Here is a 14051-nt window from a genome sequence, read left to right as displayed (position 1 = left end):
GTTCAGTTCTAGTGGACTTTTTATGCACGGTCCATCACTCTGAACACTGGCTTTAACTGTTTCCTTTGTTGGGGGAAAGGATGTGTGAATTACAGGGCTGATAAGTTCCAAGAGCATGAGGAATATGCTCTAGTTTTTATCACCTGGCCAGTTTCTATGTAAAAAGTCAGGAGGTCGGTGATTGTGTGAGAGTGCTGCAGTCCTTTCTGATCTTTGTATTTGTTTCATCTTCACAGAAACTGGCAATTACACCTGTGAATTCTGTGGCAAGCAGTACAAATACTACACTCCCTACCAAGAACATGTGGCACTTCACGCACCTATTAGTGAGTATCCTGCTGGAGATCTGTTTCATTACAGACTGATTTATAGTGGCTGGTGGCAAACACGAGGGTTGCAGGAGAGAGGGTATCATTCTTGTGGTTCCTTCCACTGGACCTGTGGGATTGCAGCTGGCAGGACATAGATGATGTGCTGACCAGGGCATTGTAAAGCTGAGCTGGAATCTCCTCTCAGAGGGACACCATTACTGTTAGGGCTGTAATGTCACTGAACTTTTACCGAAGTCCATGCAATTCTACATATGTTCCTTGGGGGTTTGATATTTCATTTTGTTGTTTAACTGAAGGTTCTGGTACCCAAAGTGCACATAACAAAGTGATGCACAAAATTTTTAGACTCCGCTAAATAAGTGGACGTACATGCTAGGGAAGAAGCATCTTTCTTACAAGCTTCTGAGAAATTATTTCAGACAGTGAGTTAAAACTGGTTTTCAAAATCATGTAAATTACCTTGACAGCTTGCTACTAAATCACAGGCAATAAAATATTTATTTCAGGGAGCTCGGGAAAAGGCAGTTGTCAGCATACTACACGACACTACGATCTGCACTCTGGAGGGACACTACGATCTGCACTCCCCAGACAAAGGGGAGGTTTTAATGAGCAATTAACTGTAATTCAGTACAAACTTTTGGTAAAACAGTTGAGAGAAATTCTTGCCACATGTTGTTTTGGGATGCTTTAAAAGTATGCCCAGAAGTTCTTTACACCTGAACTTCATGCTTCTTTCATAGCATTGCCCCGTGCTGTATTGTGATTTTAATGCTGAGAGCCAGCATGGTTGCTCTTTGCCCATGTCTGTCCGTCTGCCAGCATTTTGGCTGATGATAAGGATGGGTGAGCTGAGCTCATTAGCTTAGTGGGTTTCTTCAGCTGCTCATCCACAGCCAACAGAGGGAGCACACACTCCTTCCGCACCAAATTCAGCTTCAGTTAGGTTTGGAAGTTATTATAATAAGGTAGCTTTGGTTTTAGACATAGGCAGAAATCAATTGGGAACATAATCCACCAGACTATCACTTTTAAGGTGGGTCAAGGCTTGGTGGCTCTTGACAGCTCCCATGCAGGTTCTCTGGAACGTGGAGATGGACCAAAATCATAATAGAAGGTGTAGAGCATAAAAATACCTCTACCGTCCTCATCACGAAGTTTGTCTTATCTTCCACCGGCCCAAGGGAACTAACCCGGTACTTCTGATTGCACACGTAACAGTTGCTCCTAAACATTCCTGCATCCCCAAACTCCACCTCTTAATTCAGGTGTTTTCAAGTCCTCAGAAAAGCTGTTGGTGGTGATCAGCAGTAGGTCAGTCTCCTAATACAGATAGCTAAGGAGCAGTATGCTGTAAGAACTGTGCATCGAATCGCTGCTCAGCAATAGCAGATTCTTAGCTTCCCAGTACTTCCCATTTCAAGGGGGTTTATCGCTATGGATATCTCTTCACCCTCCCAACAATCTGTAGTATCAGGCTGCAGCTGCTGAGTCCAGTCCAGACTATCCAGCATAAAAGAAAACACAACTGTTCTTCTCTGGGAGGTATTTGCCTGAAGTGGGCCCGGCAGGTCTGACTGCAGATATGAATGGTCCGCACAGATGCTGCCCTTCTCCCTGGGCAGAGTGGAGCTGCAGGGTTCTCATGCCCACTTTTTGACTACCAGAAGCCAGTTTTGGCGGAGGAGGCATATTCTTTTGAATACTGGATTTGAAGCCATTCTTGTACCGTGGTTTCTGCAGTAACCCTTGTGAAAGCAAAAGAAACTGCCCCTGCTGCAGACTAGACCAGCAGTCACTGAGGTGTGCAGATGGGTTTCCAGTCCTTTCAGCAAATATCTTTAACTATGAAGACACTTAAGATCAGATCAGGTTAATATTTTCATAAGGTTTAACCCCCTCCCCATAAACTTTTCTTTTTCCTTTTTTTTTTAACCTTTTTTTTCCCTCTCCTAGTTCCCATGACCAGTAAGATTCATGATTTACAGTGACAAACCACTAACCCTGATGAGCATACAGGAGAGGGCATGATTAGCTCCCAAGGCAGACTGGCCAGTACATCCTCTCACCTTTCTACTGCTCAGACTCTGCTTTTCCTATAAACCAAGGTCCTGTGAGGCAGCTGTAAACACATGACTTTTGAAAAGCACAGCTGGCTTTTCTCGTGCCCTAGCAGTCAAGTAAAGCTGAGACTGTGTCTTTACCCTGGTCTTGTTCTTGTGATTACAAGGCAAATGCTGAAAACTAGCCATAGTGGGAGCGGGTAAGGAAAACACTTCAGCATTATCAGTTCAGCTTTCTGGGTCTCTCTGCTTGAGTACAAGCTTCCCTTCCGGAGCCTGTCTTTCTGGTTTTCTGTCATAATGGATAAAAAAATTATTGGAAATGGGCTAAAACAAGAACTCTTATCCTGCAGGGTCAATAGGACCTTGCAGGGTAATTTTTGGTCAGTGCTGCTGGATAACTGCTATCTGGTAAAGAGCTCTGCTGTGGGGTTCCCTGGAATTGTTAATGCCAAATGTCTCCTTTGAAAGTTCCCTTTTGTTAGTGAGGAGTAGGGGCTGCATGGGGTTGTTGTGGCCGAAGTGTAAGACCCGGCACTTGTTCTTGTTGAATCTCGTGCCGTTGGTCTCGGCCCATCTATCTAACCTGTCCAGATCCCTCTGTAGGGCCTTCCTACCCTCCAGCAGATCGACACTCCCACCCAGCTTGGCGTCAGAGTGGGTGTCAGAGGCTGTTTCCAAAAAAAGTGGATTGTAGGCACATTTATTGTCCCAGTTTTAGAAATGTCTCTGAGTGGAGGTGCACAGGGGGAGGGTTCAGAGATTTCTTTCTGTCCTCCTCCAGGATCGGTCTGCTCTGTAGGGTGGAACTGATTTAACGATGTTTGCAGGTGGCTGGGCTATTGTAATTGGTCTTAGATGATGTGTTCACAGTGCAGAGAAAACGTAGTGCGTTTGGGATGTGGGCTGGCTAGAAAAGCCACCGAGAGTGGGTTTTAGCTCAGTAAGTCCAGGTTAGGAGAGCGCATTCACTGCATCCTCTTCTGCTAACTGCAGATAAGGCAACAGACTCCCTGGTCATAGAAGTATGTGGTGAGAGCACTAAAATCTGCACAGCTGTCCATGCCCGTTCCTTCCAGTGTGAAAATGTAAAGTGATGTCAGGGCCCTGAGTGCACTAACAGGTCTTAATGACCCTGACCAGCCTCACACGGGGCCTCCTCCCACATTCAAACCCCATGTTTCAGCTCAGCTCTGGACCATCAGTCTCTACCTGAGCTACACTGTAGGATGTTGGTCTCCAGCTCAGTTGTAGACATGCCCATGCCTGGCCATGGATCCCGTTGGTCTGTGCCCCAACCCATAGACTGACTTCCCAGCTTGATGTCAACACTGTCTCATCACTTTGGACCTCCCTGAGGATCACTGGCATGTGTCTGGCCCTGGTTATCCTCACCAGAGCTGATCCTGCTGCTGACCTGTGGATTGACATCCCAGCTTGACCATGGACGTGTCTAGTGAAGGAACGCAGAGCTAACATTGTCTTCCCGATCCCTTTTGAGAGTGCCGTGACTGCATACCCAGAGAGTACCTCAGTCTTTTTAGCTACATCATCGCCCTGTGAGCTCCTCTATGGCCATCATGACCAAGCACGGCAATGAACAAGCTCTTTTTCCTGCTGCCAGTGTGGAGTCCCCCATCTCTTCCTGTATCATCTGTATTCTTCAGCACACCATGTGCCATTCTGTGCAGCTGTAGCACAGTGCACTCAGTGCACTTGGTTTACCAAGTGATTGGAGATCATTCAGTGAGACTTACCCTCTACATTACTCCTCTCCTGCCCTGCCTTCTCCAGTATGTCAGCTTCATCTGGGGCGTATCTCAGGTGCTTTCTGAGAAAGTTTTAAAAACTTCATAGCAGCAGTTATGGGATTGTCCACAGTGCTGTCTCCAGTCTTGCTCTCTAGCTGCAGATTTTGAGGCAGAAGGTTTTTGTAACCATTCAGCAACTCAGTATTTTCGTTTTTGGAAATATCTTGAGCTTGGCCTTTTCATTAGCCTGAGGCAGTGAGTTCCACTTGTCATCTGATGAACTGAAGACTAAAACTTTTTTTTTTCAATGAATTATTAGCATCCTCCAGACTGCTAGAACTAGTATTCTTTTGTCTAGCTTGCCTTGCTGGCTCAAACTCCGTCTCTGCTTAGTGTCAGGTGGAGCAGCCTTCTCTCTGGGGTCTGAATTTGAAGACATACTATTTGTTTAAGTTGAGAGGAAAAAGTAGTAATTTTGGAGGTCTTCGTAGCATTGAGAGTTTTTTCTTCAGATCTCAGAGAGCAATATCTGGACTGCAGAGGATTTGCAATGATGCTCTTTGTTTCTGACACTGAATAGTTGGCTGGTTGCTACTTCTCTTGGTATGGACAGGCAACAAAGCAGCAATTGGTGGGAATGGGCCTCATGGGAAACTAGATGACACGTAAGCAGGAAATTGTCATATCTGAATACATGTTTGCTGGCAGTGGGGCAGCAACTGGAGCAGGATTATCCATGGAGACTGAAAGGAAGTGTAGGAAGCAAAAGCAAGCCTCCTGCCTATTCAGCTGGCCAGACACCAAGCAGAGGAGAAGTATCTTGACCTAAAGTACGAGAAAACCTAGTGCAGTCTCCTGCAGATGTACGCTAACATTTACAGGAAATGTCATCTTGGATCTGTGTATCAGAACAAGTGAAACAAAAACCTGTTTCCTTTGAGTATCTTTTTGCAAGTCGCTTTGAATGTACACATCCTCACTCTGCAGTGCTGCTGACTGGGAAGATGAGAGCAGTTCACTTTTGAGGTTTATAACGTCTCATGGAGTTTTGAAAGTGAGCATCCAGTCCCGGTCTGGGTGACTTTTCTCCTCACGTGTTTCAGAGACAGGCTGTTGTGCTGCCATGGCAGTCCGTGATGGAGAACTGTTCAATGTGGATAAGTATTTCTGAATTATACTATGTAAGATGAATAGGTGCTAGTGTTGTCCATCCAGCTTTAGGCATCCTAAAATACCACTCTGTAGAAATTAATGGTAGTGAACTTGGGCTGTGGATTGTGTGAACCTTGTTTCTTAGCGGTTCTTCATGGCAGATGGTTGGAGTGATAGTTGGGCTCCAGGACCCATATCCAAATTTCATGGAAGAAGCCATTGAGGAATGAAGGAGGTTGTTAGGTTGTTTCTCCATTTATGTAATTGTTTTTTTAATCCATATGGCCTAGACAAAGGGCTGTCCTCCCAAAGGTTTTTCATATGACTTTTGGCATTGAAAATTCCTGGTGATCCTCACTGTGCATTGCAGAGACCAAAATGTAGATACATTCAAAGAGCATATCCCAGTAATACTCAGAATTTCTCCACATATCACCAGTACTTGTCTGGAGATGGGGGCCAAAAGGCCTTGCCTTACAGGATGAGAACTCTGCCTCCTAATTCCCTTCCATTACCAACAGCCCCCTTTCCTTTGTATTTGGTTAACGAGACAAGGAATGTAGCTGGAGATCTCTATGATTTGTGCAAGGCTCAAGTAACAAAGATGTAAACTTCCCCCTGTTCAGAGCACTGAGTATCACATTAGAAACTTGCTCTCCAAATTCAAACCCTTACATACATAGAATTGGAGGACAGGGATGCGGGTGCACCCAGCCCGGCCATGGCAATCAAGTAGTACTCCTGGATGGATGGGGTGATTCCTGCTGGAGGAGGAATGGGTTGGTCGCAGGGCAGTTAAAGGTGTGGAAGGGAACTAACAGGCTTCAAGAACCTCTCCCCTTGGGTGAGTGGAGAAAACAGTTCTGTTACATGGGATCGGTGGATCCACAGTCACTGCAGGTCCCCATGCAAGGGATTCGTGAGCATGGCTGTTAGAAAGCAACCCTCCCAGAAGGCATATGATCTGGGAGCTGACTGACTGTCCAGGCACTAGTTCTGAGTGTTCATATCCAGAGTTCTCTCGATCTCCACTCTTCGTGGCAGTGAAGACACAGGCGAGCCAATCCAGCAAAAAAACACCGGCTTCAATAAACCGATGTTCTACCCTCCTGCACCGCACCCCCTCCGGTGTCCCACCGGCATCCCAATCCCAGATGTTCCGCGCTCCAAATTCTGGATCCCCAGGAAGCAAGGCCATTACAGGTACCAATTGCCTTTCTACCATCAACTTTCTTAACTGCTTAGTGTCCAGTCCTGCCCTGGGTTGGCTTTTGACCCTTCCTGGGCTCAGTCTGCTGCATCCGTGACTGTCCCAGAAAAGCTACTCCCAGAAGCAGTTGAGGGGGTTAGATCCTTTGGCACATTATAAATAAAAATTTAGATCAGCAGTAGGTCTTCATAAGCTCTTCCCAGTGACAAGTTGGGTTTTTTTTAAGCAATCATGCTAACCATGAGGTACAAAAGACCCTGTTTCAAATCCTGGTGTCACAAACTGAGGAGAGTTTTCCTGACAAGGAATCTTTCCTGACAAGGATTGGCGTAGTGACTTGTCAGGTTTGGAGATTTTTGTTTGGTTTTCAGCTGTGTTTGGCATTTAGTGTTTGTTTCCCTCAAGGCAGTATTTTCAGGGCTAGGCCTGTGCCTGAGGAGGTGAAATGGAGTACAGATGTTTTCACAGTGCTCCACTGCCCACAGGAACCACCGAGAGATAAGCTGGGCTCCAGCAGCAAAATTTGTGGTACAGAACCGTTACAGAGACGTTAGAAGACTCAAGTTAAGGTTGATCCTCCTGTAGTCCCCATTTCCTCCCTCCAAACAAGATCAAACCTTAAAAAAAAGAAAGGATTAAAAAAAAAAAAAAGCAAAGAGCACTGGAAAATAACTATCAGTAAATAGGGTGTGAGACATAGCGTTCATATGTCCAGGCAGTCTCTGAAATCCGTGGGACTGATAGATACATAAACCATCTCAGTACAGAAGAAGGGCTGGTTAATCACCTGGTGTTTAAATGCCTCTGAAATGTCTGACACAGACAGATGCCGAGTAGCAGAGGTGGCTGTGGTGGTTCTCCAGGCCACAGGATGCTGAACAAGGATGCTTTTTGTTAGATGACACACATATCTGCAGCAACCAGATGTTGCAGTGAGTGACCTGTCTTCCTACAGCTTGTGAGTCCTGAGATTCCATATTGTTATTGCACCTCTTCAGTATTTACATGATTTTTATTACTAATTTGAGATCCATCCAGTTCAACCAAGTTAGGAGTTAAAGCTGAGAAACCTTTTTCATTATTTACTTAAACTTGCAACAACTTCTTCCAGTTTCATGTCTCTTATAAAAGTGGAAAAACTGGGAACCTTCCTGGGTCAGAGACCAGATTCATCTGAGCAGTAACTGGGAGATGTTTTTTGTAAAGGCACTTTTTTCCCCACACTTCTCTAATCAAAAAGCATGTCAGTGCATTGGGTAAAAACTATGAGCTGTTCTCTTCCTGTATGGAGGAAGGAATGGCATGGTGCTTGAGCCTGGTAGATTGATCTTCAAGAAACTAATATTAGTCTGTGAGTCCTGCCCTGTCTATCTGGTGGCGTCATTTCCTGATGTCTTTCAAGGCAGTGTCTTGTACAAATGCAATCTGAGCGGCTTCTTGAATTTTGGGTACAAATGCAATGACCATGACACCTAGCAGGAAGACAGTCTCCAGAAGGGATGCCTTCTGAGGGTTGCAGTTAGAGACATTCCCCATGGGCCTGGATAATACCAGAGATGGTGGAGTGCCACTCCATTGGCAGCGTTTGCACAGACACTTGGTGGAGTGGCACTTACTTGTCTATACAGATAATTTTACTTTGCATGTAAAAGGTTCAGGTATGCGGGGGGAGAGAGAGAGAGCTTGTGTCAACTGCCCTCTCTGGTGTGGGAAGGACACAGTAAGGAGATGCATTAAACCAGTTTTTTCTTATTGACAGACTTGGGTGGGGGGGGGGAAAGATAGGGGATGAGGACAAAACTACCACGCAAATTTTTTACCAAACATTTTTGGAGACCTTCAACTCACTTCCACTTGTGACGTAAGCCAGGATTTGAACCTGGGTCTCTTGGGGGGTAGGTTGGCGTAGTCCATTTTGTCGTGGTCTCTTTTTCCCACTGTGCCATCTGATTTTCTAGTTACTTAAGGCCTCTCATTCCTATTATTTATCTGTCAAGGGGGTGGACTAGATAATGTCTCCAGTTCCTTTTCAGCACTGTTCTATGTGATGCTGTTTTACCTGATTTGATTACAGTTTTCCTGTTCTCCTGCGTTTTAGAAGGAGTCAGGAATGTAGTAGATTGAGAATTTGAGAAGCCTGCTCAGGACTTGGAGGGGTCCACTAAGGATTGACTGGACCAAAATTCATGGGCTGGAGCTTCATGCAGTTCAGGTCTTTTCTAGCCACACCAGACATAAAGCCCACGTGTCTGAGCCACACTTCAGCACAGGGAGGGTGTGAGGCTGCAGGGAGCTGGGGCCTCTATTAAAGTCATGACAGCAGTTCTGACCACTCCAGTCATCTGCAGAAATATGTAATGAAATAATGATCTGATACCAATTTTCAACATCCCCTGTCACTCCTGAATGAAAGACTTCTGTCCCCCAGCTCCCTCCCTACACAATTTGCATGCTGCTGAGCCCAGCAGAGCCTTGCTAAGCCATGTTCAGATGAACCCACTGGATGACAGTGGACTCCATGAATGAGTCCACATCTGGGAAGAGTCTGTACAGCATAGACCATACACACTACTTTGGCCAGTTTACCTTTCATTTTATTTATCTCTAGTTTATCCTTTGAGTCACTACAGTAAATACATTTGCCCCGATATTGCAAACCTAGTTGAAGTGAGACGGGACCTCACACTATTTGTAGTGTTGAACTTATGCTCAGGGACGCCAGCTCGAGAAGGGTGGGAGGCACCTTAGCTGTGCTGCACAGTGACAGTTCAGGACGCTGCAGCTACTGCCAGGGTCGGGAACCACCTCTGCACACAGGAGGAGTCCTCCCATTACAGTGACTGGGAAATTGCCCTGCACTGTTGCTGAAGTGTGCGAAGCAAGTGAGCTGCCAAGAGCACAGGCTGGCAGCACGCTGCAGAGGAGCAGAGCCTGCCCGCTTGGCCATGGGCAGGGGTGCAGTAGTGAGTTCACTGTTGGAAAGCACAGAGGGCCAGAGGAGCTACCGTAGCTTTTCCAGCCATCATGGGCAGGCTGTGAGAGAGCCCTTCAGTCCTCCACTTGAACGTTTCAGGGAGGGTGTTTAGGAAGGGAATGCAGATTACTGGGAAGCACAGGGAGAGCTGGCATAGACACTACGTGTTGTGATGAGGACCCAAGTTCAATCTGCAGACCTGGTCACCTGTTCCAGAGGCTTTAGGGGCTGCTTACTGCCTTAAGGAAGAATAAGACAAGGGTTGGGTTTTTTTGCAGGGGAGGAAGCCATGGCCCTTCTGGTTCAGTCAGGACTGGTGTTCATGGGCTCCCTAAGAGCCAATCCAGGCCACCTCAGCCAGAAAGCATTCAAGAAAAATAGCTACCTGTTATCCCTTCAATGAATCTGGCCCATTTGCCTCCAAAACGAGGTATTTGACCTTTCTGCTGTATTAAGGGTATGTGATTATGTGGCACAGGAGCACGTTGTCTTGCCTCCTGTCTGTATGGTTCTGCGTCCAGTATTGACCAGTCACCATCCCTGCTTTGTTCTCCACCCAGCAGAAAGTGCTTTCAGCAGGAGAGTGGAAGGCAAAGCGCAAAACAACTTTGAAGAAACAAACAGCAATTCTCAGAACTCCAGCGGTAAGTGTGTTCACTCCTTCCTGCTGTTGCTTACCACGTCCCTCTCCAGAGCAGGAGTCAGCTGTGATTGGTGATTGTTTATATATTTCTTTAATATATACCTTCTTTAAGCTTGCAGGCAGCTGGCCTTGCTGGGGTAGTGCCCTCTTCTCACTCACACATTCTCCCACATTCCTGGCACTCCAAGCCTGTAAAAAAGATGATACCTAGACATTGGGAGCAGGATCCCTGTACTTCAGCATAGATTTTTCAGTGGGGAGCAAAGATGTAGAGAAAGGGAAATATGGATGGAGATAAAGCAGTACTCGTTCTTTGTCTGTGCATCAGTGAAGTACTTGTGAAGTAAAGCCATTTGCAACAAGCAAGAGAAGTTTGAGGACTATGAGTAGAACAGCAGTTTGCGTATTAACAGTAATGCTAAATGTGGCAGTTTATTTACACATCACTGTAAGCAGAGTCTGGCTGTTTGTGAGTTCACTACATGGAGGTCACAGCATACCAGATGTGTGGATGTGGGACCAAAATACATGTGCTAGAAGGAAGAAAATTTACTCCACTTCTGGAGTTTCCTTTGAGTTTTAGGTCCAAGTGGTAATAACTAAACATGTCTACTGGCCTAGACAATTCTGTTTAGGCACACCATTTACAGAGTTTTCTTTACAAGATTTTTATCCTGCCAGTGTATCCCCCTGCCTTCAAGTGGGACACTGCCATTCTTTTATGCTCCCTAATAGAAGCATAAAAGACAGACCAGATGAAATGTAATTTTGGCATCTTGATGCAGAGATAAATAACGTGCCAGCAGAAAAGGCTGGCCTCCCTCCATTCGCCATTCAAGAGTACCAAAACATGTGATGTTCACAACACCGCTAGCTGGAATGGACAGGTAAGGGAAGGGATTTCTCCCTGGAGCAGGTTACACAGCATCTGTTGGGGGGGGTTTACGTCTGCCTGTGAAGCAAATAAGGGACGTGCTGGAACCATGTTGAAAAGGAATGAAGTGGTGTTGGAAAACCCACGGGCAGTAACAGAGTGGGTGATAGTGAATGGGAAAAAAGTTGTTTGTTACTAAAATACTGCGTATTACGTTGTGCGGAACAATCCTGTACTAATCCAAGCATTCACCACAATTACAGCTGTTCATTCGGGGACAGAAAAACCTAAAGAAAAGAGGTGTAAGCAGAACCCATCAGGTGAGCTTTTCTCCGTGTTTCAGGCCCTTGTACTCTTTAGTCCTGTTCTACTTGGGCAGCAGCAGTCAGGAGTCTTCAGGGGCTGACCAAGCCTGTCTTCAGTCAGCCCAGTCAGGCTGTTAGACATGACACAGAACAGTGCAGTTCACTGACTGCCAAGAGCTACTGCCTGACTTGCTGCTCCGAAAGTGGCCACTTGCCTCTCAGCAGGTATGCTCCTCATGCCTTGTGTTCTGTGGGTAGTATGAGTGGTTTGTCTGAAGGGTTTTAAAGCCTTTAAGTGCATGCCTGTAAATGCCAATATACCATTTGGGTTCCTGACTCCTCTGGGGCCCTTTGAAAGCAGTAGCCTTAAATTGTTCCTTTTTTGTTCCTGTCAAGCCCTGTGTAGTCTACAGAGGAATGACAGAATTATCTTCCTTCGTATCAAACAGCTCGTCCGTAAAGTCAAGAAAGCTGCAGGGGAGGGGAAATGAACCTCCAGCATGGGAGGGGTCCAGGAACCACTGACAAGAAACACACATTAAAAAAAAGAGTGGCTGTATTGAATAGTCCAAGACGTCAGTTCTGTCTGAACTGCTATAAATACTGACCCGTTGTTGCTGTGACACATCTCACAGATTCTCCCTGCCATCTCCTTGTACCAGCTCACATCGCACTCATCCTTCTGAATCTGTTTCTATCTGAACTGCAACATCTAAAGCACATGAGTAAAAGCTCACAGTAAAAATCAAAACAAAGCCAGAAATTCTTACAAATTGGGTAGTGAGTTTCATATGATGTGCTTGTCTTACTTCATTGTACGAAGTGTTTCTGTCTGCACCACATGTATGGTCAGTTTATTTTAGTGGCTTAGTCTAGGGCCTGGCAGGCTGCAGGGGAATTGCAAGGTGCTCACCTAAACTTTTGTTTGAGCCAGGAAACCTGAGGAACTTGAGTGAGTGGCTCAGGAATGGTTTGGGGGGGAGTTGGCTCTGATTGGAAGCAGTTCTTCTCTGCATAAGGCAGCTGACATGCTCCTCAAAGCCAGACTGGTGCATGGGGATGTATAAACTTCTTCCCTTTTACCCTTTCCTTTACCTATCCCACATCCTCTTTCCTTCCTCAGCCTGCTTTCCCCCCTTGAATCCATCTTTGTGCTGCTTCCTATGTGTCCCATTCACTGCTCTTTTCCAGCTCTTGCACCAAACCATTTCTTCTCTTTTATTTCTTCTTGTTCTCAGGAGTCAGTCTAAATCTTCTTGTTGGTAGCAGCCTGAGTGAGCATCACCATGTCACATTACGAATGGCAGTGATGATTAGAGAGGCCGTGGAAAGCTCTGCAGGCATCTGTGTGCTTGGGTGTCCAAGCAGAGCTCTCGGTAACTTTCTTTTTGAAGAGCTGACATATCCTTACCTCCCCGTTTTCCTTCTTTCCATGGCTGTGTTTCAGTAGGTGGGACAAACTCTCTGTGGCTCAGTGTTCACACGTGTGATGTGAACTCTTGGGAGTCATTCTGGCGTTGTTGGCTTGTCCTCACTTGTACTCCAGCCAGCAGATTTCACGCAGGCAGGGAAGCAGCTGGTGATAATGTGGTTGAGAATGACAGAAGGATGGACACTTCCGTCCTCCCCACTCCCATCTGCTGCTTATCACCAAGCTCCTGCTGCTGTAAAGAATAGTCCCCAGGTTTGGGAGATAAATATAGGTCCCACTTGAGCAGCCTGAGAGCTGTGTGGCTTGGCCTTGTTAAATGCTTGATTTTCTGTACCACTTGCTCTTTGTAGGTGTGAGTTTTGTGTCGCAGGCTCAGTTATAGTGATATCAAACAGAGCAGCAGTATTTTTTTTAGGCCATCCAGCTGGGTATATTTAGCTCTTTCCCTGTGTCACCATCCTGACTTGCAGTGCCACAGACGGCGTCATGTCTGGAGTGAGGGGGAGGACAAGCAGAGCGGAAGGTCAGCAACTAAAGCCACCTAAAATAGACTTAGATGCAATGCTGTAGGGACTCCTAAGAGTGAGAATAAGACAACTAGAAGGGAAAATGCTGGGTTTCAGATGTCTCTTCCCTATGCACAGCCCCAGTCCTTGTCATAGTGAAGGCAGGTACCTGGTATTCTTATCTGAGTAACCTGGCATCTTACTGCCCATAAAACAACAACAGTTCCTGTTCTGCATGGCAAACACTATTTTGTGGCTGCATTTGAGTCCACCTACTAGTAGAAAGTCCTTTTCCCAGCAGGGCATGTTGGAGCCACAGAGCAGATGGAGAAGGACTGTTTAGCTGCTGTCCACCTCATGATTGGAGAGTCTCCTTTGTGTTAATGGGAAGGAGTCTCCACAGCCCCTTAAACTTGCCTTTCGATGAAACCGGGAAGTTTCACAGTGCTTTAAAAATAGTATCTGCTAAAATGTGCAGATTGCTTCCTTGTGCCACTTCTGGAGTGCGGGCAGCCAACGCAGAGGTCCCAAGTCTCATGAAGCATGTGATTATTCACTGCTGAACTAAGCCAGGTCCGGAAAACAATGACACAACCTGATCTCGGAAGATGGAATTGGCTCATTGCGATGTATAAGCTGTTCATCATCTAAGATGCTGTAAAGCTGCTTTCAAGAAAACACTCCTTGGTGCTGGGCATTTTGCTGAGTCTTGACACGTGCAGGGTTTTTCTGTACTAAATTCCCCAAAATATTTGAAGCCCAGCTTGTGAAATGCTCTTATTGAAAAAGCTGATTATCAGCCTGAGCAT

The 14051-nt window shown here is 46.1% G+C and overlaps 1 protein-coding gene across 12 annotated transcripts in view; it reads left to right on the top strand.

Moving 5' to 3' along the window:
• Window positions 1–14051, top strand: part of ZNF618 (zinc finger protein 618) — a 156536-nt gene that overhangs the window by 115420 nt on the left and 27065 nt on the right. For 8 of the 12 annotated variants that reach the window (XM_068413867.1, XM_068413863.1, XM_068413864.1 and 5 more), the window contains 4 exons: window positions 237–326; window positions 6313–6501; window positions 10043–10126; window positions 11263–11319. In XM_068413867.1, the coding sequence (XP_068269968.1) occupies window positions 237–326; window positions 6313–6501; window positions 10043–10126; window positions 11263–11319 (420 nt within the window). The remainder of the gene's footprint in view (window positions 1–236; window positions 327–6312; window positions 6502–10042; window positions 10127–11262; window positions 11320–14051) is intronic. The other 4 variants (XM_068413870.1, XM_068413869.1, XM_068413860.1 and 1 more) reach the window with 3 other exon arrangements.

This window comes from Nyctibius grandis, chromosome 16, assembly GCF_013368605.1.
Source record: "Nyctibius grandis isolate bNycGra1 chromosome 16, bNycGra1.pri, whole genome shotgun sequence".
Lineage (NCBI taxonomy): Eukaryota > Metazoa > Chordata > Aves > Nyctibiiformes > Nyctibiidae > Nyctibius > Nyctibius grandis.
Note: the sequence above shows the minus strand (reverse complement) of the source record. Positions and strands in the feature narration are given on the sequence as shown.